Raw genomic sequence first — 23,331 nt, 5'->3', positions numbered from 1 at the left:
GGGGTCTCTGTCCTCAGCCACAGGCCTAAGGAGACCCAGAGGGTGGCAGCCCAGGCCCAGAGCCACAGCCACCACAGCCCTGCCACACTCCGCCAGTCTGGGCCCACTCCCCTGCCTGGCGCCCTACCACACGGCTGCCACACTGCACGAGCCCTGCGCCCACACTCTAATGAGTGCGAAAATAAACTATTCGCACACAAACCACCTCGCCCCAATGCTTTATAGCCGAGGGGAAGAGTGTAATCCTCAGGCTCAGAGATTCTGCAGTGGTGTGGTGTAACATGAAACTTGATCTGCAATGAATTGTCTACTATTCAAGATGGTCCGACCAGTGGCTAACCAAAAAACCCTTTCCATTTAATTCCAATTAATTTGTGACACAATTGTCACACTGCTAGTGCCTGGTTCATCCCTTCATTCATGCTGTTCACACATTCACCTGTTTAATCCCTCCATTAAAAAAACTAACTTCTTAATATCAATTAACCTTTAAACCCAACCCATTCAAGTGCAACACATCTGGTCACTGGACGGCAATTAAGTTCCAGTTTCTTTCACCTGGACACCGCACCAGGACAGTATACATGTGTTTGAGCCATCAGGCATGGTTGCATCTTGAACTAAAACTGGATTCAGATGCCTACCAAGGCGAGACAGAGTTTAAAATAGAGAAATCCTAACCCAGACTAAGACCTGCACACCAGCCATGTACCATGCAAGAGGTGGATGACAGAGGCCAACCTTGTTTAAGGACCCAAACACGCGGTGAGCTTTGCAGACATCATGTTTCTTCAAGGAAATGTCGGATGCCAACTTTTTTTTCCATCCTCTTTCTTCCGCGTTAAAGCCAATAGCTCCTGAAGATGTATAGGGCAGATAAAATAAATGGAAAGCATTGGGGAACCGGTGGATTTACAGTACCGTAGTCATGGAGGAATATTTCTGCCCCCGACGTCTTCCAAGAACAACAACACTCCGCCTGGCAGCCTTGCCAGAAAGGCCCACTTTGGAGTCTCGTGTGGGTTCATACATGTAAGGGGGGCCAGGGAGCATATTTCACTCGGGCAGCCAACTGTACAGAGGGAAGAGAACACTACGCTTTCTACCTCGGCTTGTGCTACATATCAACTATAAATGCGTCTTGACATCAGTAAGAAATACTGGCTGTTAAAAAGAGCTTGGGCATAATGACATTTGCCCGGAAAAAAAAAAGTTTAATTTAGACTGTCCTCCATGAATAAAGAAAGCCCACATCTGTGGTGCAAAATAGTGTCAGTTTGACTTTTTCCTGTTACTTGTGACAGGACGAAGCAGGCCATGTTAATAATGGCAGGCCTACTTCCAATATTTTCCTGCACAAATCTAGATGATAAAGTTATTGCACGGAAATGCTACATATATACATGTAATTCATATAGATTAAACATTATTACCCAACCCAACAACATTAGTACAATGAACTAATAAACCATCAAGGTTCACGTAGTCAGTCTGGAGGAGAACAAGCTCCTAGTCTAGCTGGGCCAACTAAACGGAACTGAGTAAGACTGAGGAGGGATGGCCACACTGCACTGCATGGGTCTCCCAGGTGAGCCTCTGTGTACCTCTGTGCTAAGCACTTAACAAGAACAAATATTTGTCCAGCTGTATAAATGGACGTTATGCAAAATGTGTCAAATCAGAACAGGGATTATGTTATGCATTTTGAATGGAAGACATATATCATGGCTGTCAATATCCCTGCCACATTTTGACCTCAGGAATATGGAAATCAAGATGATTTAAGAAGTTCAGATCAAGTCCAATTGTGACTCACCATGCCTAGGTCAAAGAGTCAGCCTTTCACATGAAAGGCGTCTGAACTGATTTGTATTGATACTGCATCACAAATGTCAAGGGAAGACACACAAACCCTCCCTCAGAGAGAGATGAGCAGCATCTGAGGAGAAAACAGGGGGAGGGATTGACTGCAGGCACAGTTTCTATTTGAAACATTTTTGCAGATAAAAGATAAAGATGAAAGATTTTAGAAACCTATACTGTACCTCAGCTCGCATGTGAACCCTCCACCTCAAAGCCCTCCACTCAACCTCATGATGTACTCGAGGACGCATCAGATAAAGCGTTTCTGTTGAAGCTGTCTCAAAAGATGGCTTATGCATTGTGGTTGATAATAAATACACATGGTGTGTGTGATGCTTGTAAATCATCTTTGATGTGGACATTTGTACACCAGGCACCATTATGGGTCTGTGCTGGTATTCAGGCCTAAGCAGTGAAAAAATCAGCCTTCGCTGAAGTGAAAAGTTCAGTTCCCTGAAGAAAGTTCAGTTGGGGGAGAAAATGACTTACCTCACTAATCTGTCTTTTCTATAAAAACAATAGAAATATTCATCCTTTTTTAAAACATGAATATGGCCCATTTAGGAATATTTTGGTGTTTAACCCCACAGGCAGTTCCAGTAGTCCCGCCTTTTGAACATCAAATAACTTGAAATACAGTGAATGTCTATATCCAGAAAAGATAACCTTAAATATGATCTCATCTTCTTAAGACTGTCTTCTCCCATGGACAACCTTCAGTTCAGCTGCGCTTTTGTTTTGTCCTGATTTCTAACCTCAGAGCTGCATGCAATGTGTCTCCTTCTGTTTATAGTTGATTTGTCCTCCAGAACGCGGGGCAAGGGGGTCTTACGGGAACAGGCGGCTGTTTCCTCAGAATCATAGAGGAATGTCTAAGGCCGAAAGAGATACTTTAATCACACTGTGCCACCAGACGAGGAAAAAATCTACCCTGGTGATGGCTTAGCATATGGAGGAGCCTTAACATGAAGGATTTAGAGGGGCTCCAGTAGAGCTTCAAAGAGTAGCTGAGTGTTTTGTTGCATCTTTCATTTCATTGAATTCTGCTTTGGGAACAATTTAGCATCAAGCAAGCATATCTTTACTGAAATGAAACCATTTGTGCTGCATCCCTCTGAAGACAATGAAATATAATACCGGACTTCCAAAGATCCAAAGGACGAAACTTTTAAAAACTCATGACCAAAACCACCATTGCAATGTTGGTCAGGTGGGTATTGTACAAGAGCAATTCTCAATTCTTTTAGCATGCAGACATCCACGATTTCACCACTGACTGATACGCCACTAGAGGGGGCTCTACTTAATAGGGAATTCTGGATACTCCATGACTCAAATTCAAGTTTAAGTTCAAGCTTATTGTCATATAAAAATAATTTATAAGTAATGAGATTCATAGTGCTCAAGTGTCTAGAAATAAATTAGAAAGAAACAATAAATAAGAAGAAAAGTGCCATCTTAAGGGATTTCCCAGGACGGTTCAGCATCCTGGTGACTTGAGGGTAGAAACTGTCCTATCTGCTGGTACGGGTCCTTAGGCTCTTGTATCGTCGGCCTGAAGGCAGGAGGGTGAAGAGATGGTAGCTGGGATGACTGGGGTCAGAAACTATATGCTTGGCCTTTCTTCTGCATTGCTGACTGTAGATGTCCTGGATGGATGGTCAGTCCTTGTAATACGCTGTGCTGACTCTTATCATAAGACAAATTTCTGTTTTCATTTATACAACAAATCTTTTTTTTTTTTCATAGTGACAAGTGACATTACCGTAATGGCATAATGGCCTGATGACATGCATGTAAAATACTGCACACTGTATGGAGCCATATTATCATGCCTGGTTATGTTCACATTTTGCATAATAAGTATTCATGCATGTCTCGAGAACTATCAAACATTATCTCATTATCAAGGTCAATAAATGGAAAGAGTGCATGCTCATGTGATATTTTTAGGCTTTTGTATGAGTTTATTATATTCTCTGTGAGTCTGTTGAGTGACAACAGAGTGAGCAGGACGTCTCATTTCTCATATCAGTCTCTCCTTCGTTCCTCCATCCTCCTGTCGTTCCTTCCTCGTTTCCTTCACAACAATAGTTAGAAGGAGGGATTAGGACAGGAGGAAGGACGGATGGCCAAATGACAAATGGCCTGATCCCTATGAACTTGTTGGACACCGAAAGTTGATAGACATGGGAGGGAACTTTTCACCTTGACAGCTTGGCCCCATCGCACAATTTCGACTGAAAACACTTCCGCATAGGATGCTCTCGTGTTGCCTCACATATCAGCCCTTTCGCCTATCCTGTCTCCTTGTACTCACCTCCTCTTGTTGTAATTAGATAAATGACAGTGTTTCCCCCAGGAATTTCTCCAGCAGCGGTGCTTGGGGCCGTCAAATTGTTGCACTTAGGCCTAACTTAGTCACGACTTTCTGAGAACAATTTTAACGATGGCATTGACTGTTGAGCTTTTACAGTGCAAGTAGGCCTAATTGTCGTGACGTGAAGATGTTGCAGTGGTGCTGAAAATGTGGCTGATGAACACATTGTGTGCCTCTCAACTTCTCTCCTCGATGCTCAATCCTCCAGGCTCGTTCCCACTGATCTATAACTAACACTGGATAGACTATCCCATTGTTGCCGCCCCATCATTCTTTATGTAGATCAGTGAGGACGAGGACAGAGGAAGGAAGGGAGGATGCATAAAAGACAAAATGAGAGGCACCCATTGTAGGCGAAACACTGAATGAGACATCCTCGATGACAAAGAGCTCTGAAGGATTTCTGGGGCACGAGCAGGAGGACCGAGGGTTGAGGGATGAGGAGAGAGGCCACATGAGAATCGAGCTTTGGGATGCAGCCATTGTGTCCACTACCATGGCAACCTTGACAGGGACTAAGGAGGCGGACAAACAAGGTTGCCACTCAGCAGCCCCCTCACCCTGAACAACTGCATCCTATCCCATCCATAGTATTCTATTGATATTCATAAAATGCAGTTGCATTTTTCAATGCCGTTATACTGCAGTTGTTCTATTACCATGTCCATGTCATTGCAGTAAAGTGCATGCAGTGAATTGCAGTTTATCACCAACAAAATATTGCATTGAACTGCAAACAATTCTTCCAAAAAAAAAAAAAACGTTGATATACTTTGACTTAGCTCTATTTCAGGAGTAGACCAACCATGAATAAAGATGATAATAAACCAATGACAGTAACAATGATGACAATAAACCAAAACCATGTCCAGAACCACGAGCCTGGTGTTCAAGTGGGTGGGATATTGTTTAAGATAAATCTGCTATGGCCTAACCATAACCATAACCTTGTCTGCTGTGGGCCTACTCTATTTTTTTATTATTAGGCTAGGCTATTCTTCACCACTAGAGGGCTTCCAAACACAATGTTCGCTCTGATGTTAAAAACCAGAGCAAAACCTCTGGCCCACTCTGGTCTGCTGTTTGTCCAGAGTGAGTGACTTGGCTTTGAGCTTTTGAGGTAGATAGCCAGGCCCCCGTGTTTTCATGTAGAAGCGAAATTTAGAACTCAGCTCCCGCTTAATTAAACAAAGCAAAGTTTTGGGTCTGTAAGTCACCGTGAAAACGGGGACATTTCCGGGGACAGTTCCAGCTGGGGACAGGTCACCGAAACTGGTGACTGCCCCCGGAGACCGGGAGCGTCTGTTCAGGGGGACGAACAGTCTGTGCAGAATGAGGATGGGATTAGGTCTATGCTATGACTGTAAAACTGAAACTGTCAATCTGAATTTCAGAAAGTTATATGTTAAAAGTAACCTACTAATTGCCAACGCCCCGCGAAGGCCCTTTGCCAATGACATCTCTCACAGCCAATGAGAGCCAGGTTTGTTCGTCGTGACGACGGCCCATGACGCATAGCTTAGTGCTAGGAAGTTTCGACAAGCAGCAGAGCACTGTGTAGCTTGGTGACAGATACTGAGCCTACTACTCTGAAGACAGTCTTACTTGGGCACTCGGCAGAATTGTATTTTAACTGTAACGTAAAGGCTACTTGTGGCCAGCAACGACCACCTGGCTTCGTGACACCCAGTTAATCAGCTACCCAGAGAGGGCTAACTTATCTCTACTAAGCCAGTGTCGTCTGGGAGCTACAGACAGAATAGCCTGACATTAAACCAAAGTAGCTAGCTGTCCAGCCCAACTCGGCTCATCTCATACATTTATTAATATGGGGTCCAGAGCTTCGTCATTACTCAGAGAGGAGGACATCGAAGAAATCAAGAAGGAGACTGGATGTAAGTCCCTGATTGTGTGTAGCAGCTAGATGTTATGTGTTTGCATCCATTTATTATAATAGCTGAATGCTAGCTGACAAGTTAGCTATTCAGTCTTTTCTCGTGATGTTGCGCAAGATTGTCTAGCTGCTAGTTGGGGAATGCTTTACAGTGAATCTTGGCACAAATGTTCGTGGAATCTTATGTAGCTGCTAACGTTAATGCGCGTAATATGTAAAGCAACGCACGTTTGCCATTAAGCAGCAAACGTTACTTTGAGGTGTGAAGGTAACCAGCTAACGTTTGCTAAGTGGTGAGATATCGTCAGCTATCTCACCCGGCGGTAACATTGCTGTAGTTGGAGTTAACGTATGCAGCATTAATTCTGATATCTGTGCAGCATAACAGTTACACATTGAGACCAACGTTACGTTACCTTTGTCACCCTTCATCGGTCAAAGTGACCCTCTCTGTAAGCATATTCAGTAATGTTAACGTTAGGTGGTGTCAACATCAGAGTTAATTTACCTACATCATTTGAATATTCTTTCATTAATTGATTAAAGACAGGCACTACACATAGATGGCGTCAATGTGGTCAACAGACTGAAAGTATGCAAATATGTACTACGTGTTCTGTGCTGTTTGTTATGAGTTGTGTTGCTCGAGAACCGCTGGTCCTGTAGCTGGAGGCTTCAGAAATGGCACCCACCATAGTTTTAGCTTGCAGGGCCTCCTTACACCAAACAACTTGGGCAAGATTCTAGATGTAGTCTTTTAACTAATGCTCCCCTTCAAGCTTTACTCAAACGACTACAATCTTTCAAGATTTTGCTCCCAAATGTTGTCAAAGTTGTTTTGTGCAAGGAGGCCCTCAGTTGCGATGCAATCATACTAAAGCCCACAGCAATGTAATGGGCTTTGGTGAGAGTTTATTTGAGGCTGAAGGTTACTGCCCTGGACTTGTGCTAGAAAAGCTTTGAGCGACTGGAAACTACACTTTCTCGGCACGTTAAAAATAAATGCCTCTCCAGCCATCAGATGTGGTGGCGTTAGTGTTGTGGCATCAGTCTTAGCTTTTCATGTGGCCAACTTGATTCACTTTGGGAGGCTCTGTGTGCACAGGCCTACGCTCACAACACTTTCAGGGGAACCATTTGAACTTCCCCTATTGATTGTCTAGTTTGAACGAAGGCTAATATATTATAGTTTAGAAACTCTGTGGGTCTAGGGGCTTTGTCAACTCTGTCATTGTTTTCTTCTGATGTTAAACTGTTCCACCACTAAGTGCACAACATTGTCATTCACTCTTAACTCAAGTCTGTTATCTTCGCTGTTTCATGTTGTGATTGTGTAACTCATTTCCTTCGGAGTGTGTGTGAGGGAGAAGTAGAAACAGATTGAATCAACTGCTTTGGTAGTGTTAGAGTGATGGGGGTTGAGGGAGTAGCAAGTACAAGTGGGAGTCTTCTGACCTCCCTGGTCAAATTTCCACCTCTGGGAACCGGACCAACCTGTTGAAATTCCGTGACTGAGAATTAATGATTCTGACCACTCCCCTTTCAGACCCTTGAGAGGGGAGGCGGTTAATCTTACCCATTTACAGTCTTGCCTCTATACACAATCATAATGGGATTATGTTTTATTGCATAGTTTCATTCAACATAGGATTTTGAAATCACCTTTCATCTTGTAACTTAATTGCAATGGAAAAACTATGCTTCATCCACATAATCTCTTCCTCCACACCTTTTCTTTCTCTTACAGTCTCCCATAGTCAGATCACGCGTCTCTATAGCCGATTCCACAGCCTAGACAAAGGAGAGAATGGGGCGCTCAGGTAAGATATGCATTCACCCACAACACTGAACTTCGTACCCGGTCATCAAGCAGACCCATGAGAACACCCCTGAACTACCCACAGCCCCCTTCCTCAATTGCACCTTACAGATGACACACTCACCACCTCTTTACCAAGTGTTTGTGACATGACAGTTACACCCCCAAATGCCTGACAGAAACATAATGTCTGATGTATGGATGAAGCCACATGCCATATGACTCTCAACTCATGCTTCTCTAAATGAGTGTAGGCTTACAATTAGGGTTGTGCAACAATATGGTGGCCAGTTTGAATTAAGAACTAGCCGAGCGTGAACAGTGGAGTTTGCACTAGCTTTTGGTAATGGTAGATGAAGAGGATAGTTTCAGCTGAGCATGATGACAAGAGTGAACTTCCGGAGGTTGTCTGTGTAGAGTAAGTTATTAAGTCTTATTCAAATGTCCAGTCTATTAAATCCTGGACAATTGTAGCCTATTCGCCACACTTTTGTTCATAATTACCCAGTCTGGCTCCAAAAGAACCATTTGGTGTTAATATTTTACATGTCAAACCTGACTTCTGTGAGCTGCTGCCAACCATGGAAACTGTAGACGTGCTAGGAGTGTAATAGGTTAGGCGCTAGAAATGCCAGTATGCCCTCCTGCTTTTGTTTAATTTGGAAATGCATGCAATGCCTAGTATAAATATTCTTTGTCAGAATGTTTTCTGAGGGTGAAACCTTAATCTAGGGGGATTGTTTTGTGCTTTGATGGATGCAGATATGAAATAGCGTGACTTGTGTGACTGGATTGTCCAAACAAAACCTCTATTCAGCTGACTTCCAGTGTTTAGGGAACTTGGGTGATGGCAAGTTGGAAGCATCAAGTTTGTTTATATAAATCTAACCATTGTCATGTAAGTTCTTTTGAAGTCCAAAGTTTTGTTTAAGTTGGTTATAGCATTTTAAGCACTGTTTAAACCCTTTGATCATCTTGTGAACATTCATCAGGGCATACAGTAACTAGAAGGATAGACCCATCCAGTTAGACTATTAACTTTATGGACTTGTCCGTGGATATTTATATTGTTCTAGAAAGATCGAGAGAGCATACCTGACTTGAAACATTCAATACCGTTAGTGTACAGAGCAGTGAGAGAATGTTTCTGCATAATGTTTGATGTTTCTATTATGGGCATGGCAGTCTACAGAACAAAAGAACAGGACGATAAGTTTGTTTTGAGTCACAACAGGAAGATATTTCCTTTGAAACACCTGAGATCCCACTGAGTCCCCTCTGGTGTTTCTTTGTTAAACATTGAGCTGGTGCCACTACCGTCGCTGTAAAGCGGAAGTGCCATTCAAGGCAACATGGTGTAGCTCTTGTGTGGCGTGTTTGTTGGTCATGCCAAGGTGACTCTGCGTAATCGTTCATTAGTTGCCACAACATTGTCTTAGGAGCTGGGTTGTTTCTTTGTTTTTGTTTCCTAGTCAGGGGTATCTGGTTGAAACGTGTAAACACTAGGGGTGTAACAGTACACAAAAATTTGGTTCGTGCCTCGGTGTTGAAGCCACAGTTTGATCAAATTTTAGAATAGAATAGAATAAAATAAGTCTTTAAATGTCCACCTGGGTGGAAAATTGTCTTTGGCTCACCAAAACACAGAATAAACAAACACATTTCTCAATAGACACTAACTGGACATACAGCAACTAAACATACAGCAACATACAGCAACTGGACATATAGCAGAGCAAACATCAATGGCTATAAAATCAGTATAAAATGAAATAAATAAGAGCAGTTCTTGCTGTCAGGGGATTCACTTTGAGTTGATTATATTAATGGCATTTGGGATAAAGGATTTTTTGAAAATGCCTTTAGCCAGTGGGACTTTAGAAGTTCAAAGTGGCTACAAAGGGGATGGGAGGCATCAGCTACTATTCTTCTGGCTTTCCTTTTCAACCTGTCAGTATAGAGGTAGGTTAGCTGTTTTGGGGGTTTTCTCACTATTTTGCTTGCCATTGACACAACCCTGTTTAGTTTAGTCTTACACTTGCTGTTTAAGTGCCCAAAGCAAGCAGGTTTTAGTACAATAAGCGTGTAAGTACTGCTAGCCTAACATTCATTTACATTATATCTGATGCTAAACACACACAGCAGGGAAAGTATTCTGTTTTTTTGTATGGTCTGCATGCAGAAAAGCCTGCTTGACTGCATTCAGTACATTAGGCACATATCTGTATTGATCCTAACGTCTTGTGCCTAAACGGCTCGGTAAGAATATGTCTACCTTTACATCCCTAGTAAACACAGACCCTCTTGATGGCTGTGGCAAGATATTTGGCAGACATTTCCTCCAGATTACATGCTACAGACTTGTTCACCCACTCACTCTCTGATAAATCTTACCTTCTCTTTTTCTGTCCCTCAGCCGAGAAGACTTCCAAAGGATCCCTGAGTTGGCGATTAATCCTCTAGGTGACCGCATAATCAATGCCTTCTTTCCAGAAGGGTGAGTGTTCAAAGGTTTCCACAGAGGGCCAGATCTTGTCACCTATAGATAGTTTGATTGTCATGAATATCACTGCATCTATGAAGATATAAAGATGTCTACAGAGTACAGACATAACAAGAGGAAGTGTTGACCCAATAAGTTGCCTTACACAACCACATGATAGTTCTCAATGCCATTGGAAATGCTGAGGGTTTAGCTGTCCACTTTCTGCTGAACTTAGAATACCCCGGAAAAAGGCCTCACTCCACAGCCTTACAGAACTAAGGCCCGGAGGTCTGTGGCTTGTTCCATTTGGGCGTTTTGTTTATTAGTTTTTGACCGTCCTGACTGTTGCCTTTGAAGCCCAATACATTTCGAGACTACGTGCCCTCAAGCGTATCATTACTCTCCCAGAAAAATCCGGCCTGTAGGCGGGTTAATTGCAGCCATTGCGTCTAATGGTTTATGGTGTTTACGCGGTTCTCCCTCTTTCTTGTTTTGTTTGGTTTAGAGGAACCTTAATTTAGAGTATGGATTTCTGTAGCAGTGCCAAAGAACTGCAAACCACACACACACACACACACACAAGAAAACATAAACCACCTCAAGGTGAAATTGGCACAGCTTTGTGTCTGCATGCAATCAGCCTCACTGTCAGCTGCACTTCAAGTAGGGTTGACAGCCTATCTTGGCAGACCCTGAGCCGTAAACCATGCTGTCCTTGCCTCTTCATCCGCTGCTTAAATGAAGGCGCGTGCTGACAGTGGTCCAGTCTCTAATTTGAGCATGCAACCGTGTACTTTTCCAAACGCTGAGGTTCCAGCTGAGCACAGCTTAAGAGACGAGTTCATGTGTGCCTCGGGCCCAAACGGAAGAGATGTGCTGTTTGCTTGGCGATACTGAAATGTGAGCGCGGTTCCAGTTTGGTCCTTAGCCCGGTCTGGCCGAAGCATGAGTCATGCTGATGAGGAGAATCTCTCAGACGGATGAGGTTTTCTCCACGGAGGTGCGCAGGGTACTTGAAAAGGGAGTCTGCCAGGTCTGCCTCTTGATCTGAGGAGAGCAAGGAGAGATAAACAGCTGTCTGAAGATGCGATAGATGCGTCACACAAATCACTGTTTACGTCTGCTGTGAAGATGGTCACACACACTGATGTGTTCAGAGCGAGTAGCTGTTATTGAGTGATGGTCATTGTCATTGTTCTGTTTGCCTCTCAGCGAGGACCAGGTGAACTTCCGCGGCTTCATGCGGACGCTGGCTCACTTCCGGCCCGTGGAGGACAACGAAAAGAACAAGGACCCGGATGCTGGAGAGCCCCTCAACAGCAGGAGCAATAAGCTGCTCTGTGAGTTTTGCATTTGCATCACACCAACAACGGCCCCTCTCCAGTACTTCTCTACCCACACTGATTCACTGCTGTTACCTGGCAAACTGGTTTATTTCATTCGATTGTGCTTAGCATCTCTGCCATTGTCACATCTTGCAACATCCATGTCTCCTCTTAACGAGGACAACTGTCAAATTTGTCCTTCGTCTTCAGTTTCAAGTTTCAAAACAAACCACACTGACTACTTGCCTAATGTGCTCTTTCTCATCTTTCTCTTGCGCACTCTCTCTCTCTCTCCCTCTCCCTATTGCAGTTGCTTTCCGGTTGTACGATCTGGACAGAGATGACAAAATCTCCAGAGATGAGCTCTTACAGGTTAGAGTATTTCCTTCTAATGCTGAGCAGAATTGGCAATCCAGGTCTAAATCCATCTGTCAAGGATGTGCGAAAGAGTGAGGCTTTTGTTTTCGGGAAACAAAGACCTCATACCTGCAAGGTCACCGGAGACCATTGACCATTGTCGATTGTAATTCTGGGTGTGATTTTGGTACATTTCTTCTCATGGAAATAGTGAGCCATTGTCTGTAGAGAATCGAAAAACAGGAGTTTACATGGACTTGATGACTCATCATTACAAGCAGGCCTGGCATGATGTCACTCTGTCTCATATAGTGTCACTCTGTATTTGTCACCACTCCTCACCTCTTGTCCCATGCAACGACTTTTGGAGTTGGCAGCTGTGGTGAAGGTGGTTCAGTTGGGACGGTGACACATCTTATCATGTATTTACCCTTAGCTTGCAGTCTGGGGACAGAGGATTAACTGTCTGCCAGACTTTATCTGCCATCCTCAGCTATCTGCTGTGGTAAACCCTGTTCAGTGCCTCATGGCAAACCTCTTTGGAGGGCTTCCATATCCACCCGCAAGGCTAAAGCTTTTGCTGTGAATGTCTTTCGTCATAATGCTAGCATTATTGTCATAGCATAGACAGAGAAGGAAGTCCAGGCTTCTACGCTGTCAGTAACTCTTGTGTTTATGCTATTGTTTGCAGGTCCTTAGAATGATGGTGGGCGTGAACATTTCAGACGAGCAGCTGGGCAGTATCGCTGATAGAACCATCCAGGAAGCTGACACCAACGGAGATATGTGCATCTCCTTCAGCGAGTTCATCAAGGTGGGCCAAAGCACACTCTCTCTTTGGCACCCATACTCGACACGATTATGTTTGTCTTTGGCTTTGACTTTGCATATACCGGTAAACGAAAATATGTCACTCTTACACTTGGACGATCCAGTCATGTCTTTCCTGTGACAGAGTGACAGAACCTCACTGATGATGTCCCTGACCTCCTCCTAGGTGTTGGAGAAGGTTGACGTGGAGCAGAAGATGAGCATCCGATTCCTGCACTAAGAGACGGCGCTGTCGACTGGATTGGATGTCACCCATGCCAGTTAAAGCAGCAACACCCAACTCCCCTTCCCACCCCTTCATCTCAATACGCCGGGCCGCCTAAGCCCTGCAGCACATGCTTTCTGAGCGTCTGGTAGCTAGTTCTCAGTTCTTCAGACTCTCTGCCTTGCACTGCTGTGTGTGAAACAAAGGGAATACTCGCGTGCCTTGGAATTTGATTTCTTACCAACGCCATGGTTATCCCTTGCCTCGCCTTCAACCCCCGTGTGTGAACCCTTATTTATTGTAGATCTCCATCCCATTGGTGATTATGTAAGTGGTCCTAGCAGTGGAAAATTACCGTACACGACTCCGTTTTTCAGTGAAACAGAAATACCTTAAAGGCTTGTATGTGTATTATCACTGTGGCAGGTGTTGTGCAGGCAGAATGTTGTCTTGTCTTTTTAAGGCCAAACCTAGTCAGCTAGAGGAGATGAGTTATTTATTAACAGTCAGGGAACAGCATTGCTTTTGCAGGGCTGATTTGTGTCCCAGTCAGAAATGTCTTGAGTTATCACTCCAGATATCAGTTCATTGAGCAAGTTTTCTTTTTGCCACTTCTGTTATCATGGCTTAAATTGCATTTGTGATCATTCTTTACATTTCATTTTTTTTTTGCATACATGCTGCAAGGCTGGTCTAGCTTCCCTCCCTTTTGCCAAGTGACTTTAAACGGTAGAGAAGGCAACAGATGGCATGAAAACAGACATTTCAGGAAGTGTGTCATTGCCAGGTTTTGTACGTATCTACAGTAACCCTCCTTCCTCCAGTGTTCTCTGGTCAGAGCATTCCAGGGACTCCTGGTTCATTCTGAGGTCTGTAGATCTTAAATGAAGGGCCCATCAGTTTGAAGTGAAAAAAAAAAATGCCATGGTCCAACTTCAATTTTGTGTCCTGGATTTATGTACAATATTATTTTAGTCCAATGAAGTGCCATGCTACCACTCCATGCTTTTCCTTGATCACATGGTTTCACTCAGAGCCAAATGGCTGTGGTTATCAAGTTCCTTTAAGCGGGGTTGCTTCACTGCCAGTCGCTTTGACTCCCTACAGAGTATTCAACTCACTGCACTGTAGGTGAAATGGTTTGACCTTGGCCAGGTGTAGTCCACGATGGCAAAGTGCAGGGATCAAGGTCAGTACCACCTCATCCCAGAGAAGTGACTCTTATCTGTCAGCAGTAGATGAAAATTCTAGATTACATTTTCAGTTGAGATCAAATACCTTGTTTGTGAAATATATATATATATATCTATACACACTGTTTTTATAAATATAGACTATAACAGTAGTTATGAAGTAGACCCAGGTACTTTAACAGTGGGCTGTGACCAAGTTTCAGTTGCTGGAAGTTGTCCTCTATGTATTGTGGATGAGGACAAATGGAAAATGTAACTTTTGAAGCTACATTTATGAATTGTGTCAGCCTCTTTTAAGAGATCACCAAGACATATTTTAAGTTATCAGCAGCTATGCATTGATGCTGAAAGAGTTTGAAGAGTCTTTTAAATTAGTTTTATGAATCAAATGTGATTTACCAATCATACACAAATGGGAAAATGTAAAGAAATCTACTCTTAGTTGTGAGGATATCACTGATGAATGGTGTAATGTTTTTGATTAAAATAAAGTACAAGTGCCATACTTGTTTGGAGTGTCATACAGTTGAATGGAAGAAATGTTATCAATTACTGTATAATTGACCTTTCGTATTATTTCATTATTTACATTTTAATGACAGTACTGTGGTAATGTACCAATCATTCATTGCCATTTATCGGATGATATTGAGTATTACAATCACTCTCCTGATTACATCACCATTTTATGTTAAACCTCCTACTGTACCCTGTGAGAGCTCATGGGGCTGATTCATGGTAACTGGGTTATTGTCCCGAGCTCTGCTCTTCAGAAGGATCTTGAAGTGAGTATGTCATGCCCTCTTGTGGCTTCTTAGTTTTCATTGTCAGTTTGTCACCCCTCCAGGAAGTAATGTTTCACTGTGGTTTGTCTGTCCATCCATCAAGTTCAAGATTATACAAAAACTACAGGCCCGATTTCTGTGAAAGTTAGTGACATGGTAGCATGGTCCAAGAACGAACCCATAATATTTCGGCACAAATCCGACTCATAGGCCAACTATTGCAATGTAGTTTTGCAACTGTTGTGCCATTTGGCATTCACCTCTGGTTTGTCCCCCAGTGAAATGCATTTCATGGCAGTCTCACCCAAAACAGTGCCTCTAGAGTTTATGAAATAATGTGTTCTTAACAAATGTGATTAATGCATCAGACCAGTGATGTATTTTCTTATCAAGCTGATTGCCTAAAGGTAAGGTACATATGATAATTAATGCTTAATGTAACGCAAGCTTGACTTGCATACACCAGAGCTATTGTATGGCCTTAGAGGAGGTCTGCTGTCTGAGTGCTTTTCCAATTCTGGATGTTCTCACTGAGCCTCTTTGTAGGAATGCCTTTTTGTTACATGTTGGCCAGTACGTAAAATGTTTCCATTAGTTCTCTTTGGCTATCTTACCTTATACTGACCCCTACATTAAGAATATTTAGCCAGCGGGGTGAGATTCCCTGCACTTGCCATGGCAAAATATTCTAAAAATGATCTGCTCCATCTAATCTACTGGTGAGCTCCCTCACTTGATCAGAGAAGACCTAAGGAGACGAGCTCTGACTTCATTGTCGTGGGTGAGTGGGTTGGTTGAGGGCGGGTCTTTGATTTTGACTGATGTGTCTGTGGCGCAATACGCTTCAGTTATACGAACAGCGAAAATGACATGTGTTTGAGCGGAAGGACGAGCGGTGTAGCATAACGGGAGAGTAATGGCGTAGTTGCAGCCCTCACGGGCCGGGCGAAAAGAATAGCCTGGCCCGTGAGGACTACCCTGTAGAGAAACCGAGCAAACATGTTCCTGTGATCCAGCGACACCGTTTCTGCGCGTTGTAATTGTAGCGGTATGTATAGTCTACGTTTTGTTACATTGTAACAATCGGCTTCATGTAATCCTTTGTTTACCAGTGTGGCTATTGAATATCATAGTTCACCTATAAAAGCTATTAGACGGTGTGCTAATTTAAAGCAAAACCTGGCTAAGATCCATGAATATATGTTCTGGTTTGAGCCGTGTTGTAGAAAATATTTCCCTAGGTAATTGGTGGTAAGTTATTTTTGCTGTTGCAGGCTATTTAGTTACAAATGTCTACAGTCTCAGTCGTTGTCATTTGACTAACCATGATATCTAGGTCTCTGTAGGCTATCTTATACGATTGCACGACTTTTAATTAGCCTTCATTAGGCTGTTTATTTGTATGTTTATTGCTGCTTTTGGCGCAAAATATAACGCGCTTTTCTCACACCAAAATGTTTTAATTTTCAGAACCCTGTTGCCTTGTTTCTCACTTCACGGGAAAACTATTTCAGTCATCCCAAATGTCATCAATATCATGGCCATCATTTACATATTCAAGAGGGTAAGTGAAAGTCAGACTTCTTGATTTAAGACAAAGTCGTGTCCACATTGAGGATTTTTGGCTCAAAGCTCATACAGCTATTTTTATCCACAGCTCAAGTACATTCCAAAGCCCATCTCCAGTCCTGTGCTGCCCTCAGAAAGATGTGTTGCTCTATTTTTGACAAAGGATGCATACTCAAGAGGACCAACAGAGATGCAAGGTCTGCAGTGATCAAGTTGAAAGATGAAACACCCAAGGTCAAGTGCTGGGCTGAGAAAAATGGTGATCACTGCAGGTCACTACATTTCCATGAAACCAAATATGCCCTTCCAGCTGCCCCACCTTGTCAAAACACAGTGCTGGAGGGACCAACATGTAGCTTCTAGTCTATTCATGGGTTTCATCAGGTCCCTTTCCACAGGTGTATTAATCAAGCACCATACAGTCTGCATTGTTAATCAAGGTGCTTGATTCTATACACCTGTGGAAAGGGACCTGATGAAACCCATGAATACAATTAATTGTAACACCAGTGGGAGTTTTATAGTAGCAGATTGGAATTAAGAAATTAGCTTTCTGGTTTCTGTCTTGAATTAGAATCATTTTAATTTGCTTGTTGATGTTATTCCTCACAAAATGTGGCAATGGAATAAGTAGATGGTGGACATCAAACAAGACGTAATTCACTACCTCACTGACAATCATCTGTAAGGCCCCATCCTTCTTGAAGTTGAGGTTTGCATTGTAGAAGAGATAGCATGTGCTGCTTCAAATGGTGATGGTGGACAATCTTAGAATCATGGCATAGATTTTCAACTTGATCTCTGAGGGTATTTTGTAGACACCCCATTCATACCGGTAAACATTCAGTGTCCACCTCATGCATGCATCAGAAAGTTATTCAGGCCAAGATGGTATTTTCTTCATTTGTTCATAGAGGTATATTATCCATATCCTGGATAAATCCACATAATTCAGTTTGATTCAAAATGACATAGGAAACCGAGTCGAAGATTGTATGGTTAAGGTAAAATAGTGGGTGATTAAGTTTGTGCAAATGTTATACTTGTTAACAATGATTTTGAGATAGAACTAGTCTAAAGTCCAAGGTCCATATGGTCCACCCTGGATACGGGATTTGTGCAATATGTTTTCCCTCCCTCCCATGTACCTGTAATGGTTTTGATATAAATATGTATATTGTAAACAAGTGACAAGTTGTTCAAATAACAACAAAATCACCAATGTCTTCCATTAAGAAAATGTATAGTCCCATATGCTTATGTAGCGAGCTTTTAGTGCCGACATTATACATGGCCATGCATGAGAGGTTGTGATGCTTGCCGAGTAACATAGTTCTAGTAATATACTTATATATTTTAAGGTGTATACAGTATAGACGGAACAAACTTTAGTTACCAACTGGGATGTAGCATCCTTTCCGACATTAGTCTGAGATTGCTCCAAAAGTGGGGACTCCCTATGTCTTTGTCTGTCCATCTCAAACCACATAGCCAGGCCTCTTGTAAAAGTCATGTTCGCCCTTTTTGGGTGAGCAGGAGAGAGTAGCCGCTCGACCCCAAAGGCATAAAGACACTACAAGTTTGACCTTGCCCACAGCTGACTTGCATGCCCATTTTCACATTCCCAGAGATAGACGTTATAGTGCTGTTGTCAGATTTATGTGTTTGGCATGATTGTGGTTGGTGGTAGTATAATTGCAGTTTGTAGGGTTGTTCAAGTGATCCATGCTGTACCAAAAGCCTGCTATAAGCATTTCCTCAAATCTATGAGACTAGATCACCATAGATGGTTTTGTAGCAAATTTCCCCACATGTACAGTAGACCTCCTTCAATTTAATTCATTTTGAGAGTAGCACATTCAGAGAGTAATTAATGTAATGCCTGACACAGTATGCTCCATGGTAGTTTTAAAGATAAGAGTTTACCCTCTGACTTATCTTCAGTCCTTACTGTATTTTTGCCCCAAATATTACTGAAAACAAATGTAATTTTAGTATTGGAAGTCTTTAAATATTATATCTCCTCGGTTGAGCCGCTTGGTCAGTGAGGGTTTGCTAATGTAAATGTTAAAAATCTGCATAATCGATTGCTGTTTGGTGGCATGATTCAAAGCAATCCAGACCAGTCTTTATTGCACACTTCCTAACACCCCCTCCAGACTCATTCGGGGATGTATTCTTAGTTGGTAGATTACTAAAGTAGGTTAGATGGCCTAGATTCAGAATAGCACAGAATTTAACACTAGGTAAACAGTAGATTATTAGAGTATTAACAATATTGAGCTCAATTATTTAAATATTGTCATGTATATAAATACCTCAATGATTGGAAAGCAGCAAAAGATTTAAAATTAGTAATACAATCTAAGCCATAGCATATGTAAAGTAGTGTTAGGAGCAATACAAATATTCTGCATGATTTTAGTGCCAGTTTTGGTTTAAATGAGCTGTTGTGGAATGGAAACCCGTAGCATATAATAGCTGTGTGTGTTGAAAAGAATTGCATTGTGCAATTGAATTGCATTGATAGCTGATGTTGAAGGCATCGATACTTATGGTGGCATGGAGAGGTTCGGAAATCTCTTCTATGGGATAATGGATTCAAGAATACATGTGGCGAAGAAACTGAAACCACAATGTTTTGGAAGCTTGCCGTGTGAATTTTCTTTTGTAGTTGAGAACAGAACAATATTTTCAAAAGTACCATTATTAGAAAAAAGGGCCTGTTGAGTATGCAAAGGGCAGTCCCTTTTGACATTCCAGCATGTGTCCGTAGCATGTTTACATCATGATAACATTAAAACAGGATCATCATCATCATCAAATGCACATGAATAATATGCATTGTATCTTAACCAAAAGCAATAGAACATGTGTAGTGGTCTTGCTAGTACAATTACTAGTATTTTCTGGATGAACACACTAAACTGTATGTCCACAGTCACCGTGGTAACAGAGCATTCTCTGTGACCACGATGGCCAAAGGGAGTTGGCCCTGTGACAGCATGATGATCTCCCTGAAATGCTGCTTCAAGATGGAAGGCGACAAGGATATGACTCATAAAGCACTTTCCCTCATCTGTACTGTACAGTGAGAAACACTTCACATAAATTGTAATCTCATGACATCGCAAAGTCAACCCCTCTACGATCAATTATGGACATGATGTTGTGAAACTATCTATGAATTAATATAGTCTCAGTATAGGAATGCAGTGGAAATAGTGTTTGCATGATGGAGCAACTTATGAAATGTGTAGTACTGCATGCAATAATGACATTTTTGTATGACTATTTGAATATGACTTAAAAATAATCATTGCTTGGAAAATCGATTGGTAACTACAGCATTGTTGTGAAAAGAATTTTGTGTCAAAACGAAAATCTCCCAACATTACACCTTGTTATTTGCTAATTTGTGGAGGATGCAACATTTTTTTTTATGAAATTACAGAAAAGTCAATGTAACTGATTCACTGCAAGTTTGTTAGTATCACAGTAAGATCAAGATTGCCTCAAATTGAACATAAATCAGTTGTTCTAGCTTAAAAATGGAAAACTATTAGTATCACATTTGCAATATTTTCCTTGGTCCTGATTTGACCATAAATCTGTACTTGTTTGTATTACGTAATGGCACAAAATTTGGTATAGTGACCCAAAAATGTGGATAATTATCTGTTGTAGCTCACTGTAATGTCATTTTGCAAAGCTTATTAACAGATGAATGTTTATGTTTAAGAAAGGCACAATTGGAACAGTTGGAAATTGGTGAAATTTTGTTGTGAAACTCTAAATGAAAAGACTGTAGGTTTTGTCTAAACTATGCACTTAAGAGAGGCACCAAGCATGCTAAGATGAGCCTCTTAACCATTTTTGTTAAAAGTGAAGAAAATGCATCACATATGTAGCAATAAAAAGCAGCATGGTGCCAATCATACAAATGACCTGTTGTAATTTGTGTGTCACTGTCTTTTCAGTGTTTTTAAGATGATATGGCTATAGTTAGAGCAGCAGTCTAACAAAACACTAATGTTATGGTTATAGTATTTGGCAGACACTTTTGTCCAAAGCGCCTTCAAGTATATGAACACTATACAAAAACAATAGTTTCAAATGAAGTTTAAAAAATCTACATTAAGCATAATAGTAGTAACAACAATATCAACGATGGAAATTGTGAGTTTTCATGAACAAAACCCATAAACATATAAACCATAGCTCTATAAGAGAATTGATTAACTATGTGTAAGGTAAGTAGATGAGTCTCTAAAGATTTCTCGAAAGTCCTAAATCACAAGAACACAGGCAACTCATTCCACCAACCAGGAACCACAAAGGAAAACAGTCTTGATTGTGACCTCTAAGTGTTAAAGAATAGTGGGCACAGCAGACTCATCATAGGCCAGACTGAGTGTGGGATTTGAATTGAATTCTGGCTGCTATAGGAAGCCAGTGAACAGTAACCAACAGAATTACATGGGTCTTTAGCTGACATGTAGCAACACTCTGAATCATATGTAATGGTCTCTCACTCACTACACACAGGTAAGCCAGCTAGCAATGAATTGCAATTGTTCAGTTGGGAAACAACCATCATGGCTTGTGTAAGACGTTTTGTGCCATTTTGTATCAGATAAGGTCTGATAGATCTGATATTGTAAAGGATAAAACAACATGATTTTGTGACTGATGCTACATGCCCAGTGAAATTCGGTCATCTGTTGTTTTTTAATTCAATTGAACGTTAAATAATATTTTACACAACATATTGCAAATTTAGTAAATTCTAAAATATTCATGTAGTTTAGATAAATGTCACCATAGACCTACATTTTATTACCATCAATTTGAATTGTTTGCAGTTACAGAACAACCACTTTGACCTACAACAAAATGCACATACTTCCACGTCAATACCTATATATTTACACTTTACACAGAATAGGTGATCGAGACTGTTGGACTGTTTGTTCAGCGATAAGGGGACTTCTGTATCGAGGCCTATCTGGCCCATGCCTCTGGTTAATTTCCCCGGCAGAGCAAATCCTTTAGGAGCACCAGTCTCTTCATTTCACTCTCTAGCTCCTGTTTGAGCTGCATATCAACCCAAAGGAAGAGAGGAAAAGAGAGAGTGATATCTTGTTCAACTGAGCTGTTTGACCAGAAAGATGTCATCATTAAATGTACAAATGTGCACAAAGACCATGTTTTCTCACCTTGAAGATTTCCTCCCCAATGGATTTTTGCTCGAAGTTGAGAGTGGATCCTTCCAACATTGTGCTGTTCACTATATTATAACTGCCAATAAGAGTAATGAGAGAGTTCACAAAATTTGCAGCAACTTTTACTTCACACACAAGAAATAAGGTTCCGGCCACTGGGGACTCACAATACAGAAATGTGAAAGAAGTTGATGTATTTACACATGTGTTTCATGGTGTACAAGAATAGCTGTGACATATAGCAGATGATACTGGTCAGCTATTTATGAGAGAGGTGGCATGGGGAAAGAAACTGTTTAGCTTGGGTATGCAGAGTTCTGATCTGGATAGACATCACCTCTTCAATTTCAGCCATCCTTACATCAGAGGACTGTGATTAGATTTGAGAGTTTTTACTGAACGAAGTTTAAACTGGAGAAGGGATGATAATATCTTACCAGTTGATGCGGTCTTTCTGTAGAAGAAAATAGTCACGCACCGCTGACAAATGTGGTGGGGTTGCCTGCAGCACTCCACCAACAACAGAAAAACAGCCAGAGCACTGAAGAGAAGAGTATATACTAAAAGAGAGCAAAGAGAGAAAATGCGGTAAAATAAAACAAAAAAGAGCGACATTACCGAAAATGTATAGCCTATACTGTTGACAAGATTGTCTATACACACCAAGTAGCGAGTGGGCCCTCAAGGCTGGGCTTCTGATCGCCTTTGACAATCACATCTTCAGTGACTTCTGGATGAGGGAGCATAACATTTCACACGATTTCAAGTAACGTTGGGTGTAATTTAATTTAAGTTAAGTACTGTAGACTCCAGCTGCAGTTTCAACTAACCTGTCGTTTTTCTATTATCAAAATTACGTAGGCCTACTTACTTAAACAGATGACAGAGTTCAAGTCAGCATATTCGCCACACACTCCAAGGGAGTCGCCCAGGATTACATTGCATTTTGCACAAAGTAACACTAGGGTGCTTTTGTAATCAATTTTGCCGTTTATGGTTGCATCCAAATTAACATCCTTGAATTTCTCTAATATAACGCTGGATAGAGAACAATCGGTGTTGCTGACAGAATTAAACGAGCTGTGTTGGCTGCATGACATCTTCTCTCGATAAAAATCAATGATTCGTGGCTAAGAATCTACATTTGTAAATACATCGTTGTATTTCAAACAAATACCGCGCTCTCTTCCTGTTGTACTTCTTCTGCTAGGGGCGCTGGGAACAACATAACGTAATGGTATACTGCCACCTATGGATATCGTGCCCGAAGGAGACAAAAACATATCAAGAAAAGTATGGCTCCACATTAATCTTGTATTCAAGATCTCCAACATTGCTTTATGTTATCTCTTAAATATCAGCCAATGTTTTTCCTCAGGGGACCAGAAGTAAAAACAAAA

At 41.6% G+C, this 23,331-nt stretch overlaps 2 protein-coding genes and 1 long non-coding RNA gene across 3 annotated transcripts; 2 read left to right on the top strand and 1 right to left on the bottom strand.

Moving 5' to 3' along the window:
- Positions 1 to 5,751: 5,751 nt before the first annotated feature.
- On the top strand, positions 5,752 to 14,857 carry chp1 (calcineurin-like EF-hand protein 1). The gene is made up of 7 exons (XM_062523042.1): positions 5,752 to 6,138; positions 7,885 to 7,957; positions 10,373 to 10,453; positions 11,654 to 11,781; positions 12,077 to 12,138; positions 12,815 to 12,937; positions 13,121 to 14,857. Exons 1-7 carry the CDS (start codon positions 6,072 to 6,074, stop codon positions 13,172 to 13,174), a joined length of 588 nt encoding a protein of 195 aa, XP_062379026.1. The 5' UTR covers positions 5,752 to 6,071; the 3' UTR covers positions 13,175 to 14,857.
- A 1,150-nt stretch (positions 14,858 to 16,007) lies between these two features.
- On the top strand, positions 16,008 to 17,893 carry LOC134067660 (uncharacterized). Its single transcript, XR_009936534.1, has 3 exons — positions 16,008 to 16,185; positions 16,608 to 16,701; positions 16,795 to 17,893. It is a non-coding gene; the product is annotated as an uncharacterized LOC134067660 (long non-coding RNA).
- A 2,961-nt stretch (positions 17,894 to 20,854) lies between these two features.
- Positions 20,855 to 23,235, bottom strand: oip5 (opa interacting protein 5). The gene is made up of 5 exons (XM_062523043.1): positions 22,803 to 23,235; positions 22,595 to 22,661; positions 22,369 to 22,491; positions 21,926 to 22,007; positions 20,855 to 21,803 (listed from the first exon to the last, which is right to left on the bottom strand). Exons 1-5 carry the CDS (start codon positions 23,029 to 23,031, stop codon positions 21,732 to 21,734), a joined length of 573 nt encoding a protein of 190 aa, XP_062379027.1. The 5' UTR covers positions 23,032 to 23,235; the 3' UTR covers positions 20,855 to 21,731.
- Between the last annotated feature and the right edge of the window lie 96 nt (positions 23,236 to 23,331).

This window comes from Sardina pilchardus, chromosome 20 (assembly GCF_963854185.1).
Source record: "Sardina pilchardus chromosome 20, fSarPil1.1, whole genome shotgun sequence".
In the NCBI taxonomy this organism is placed as follows: Eukaryota; Metazoa; Chordata; class Actinopteri; order Clupeiformes; family Clupeidae; genus Sardina; species Sardina pilchardus.
The sequence above is the reverse complement of the archived record's forward strand: the minus strand, read 5'-3'. Positions and strand labels throughout refer to the sequence as shown.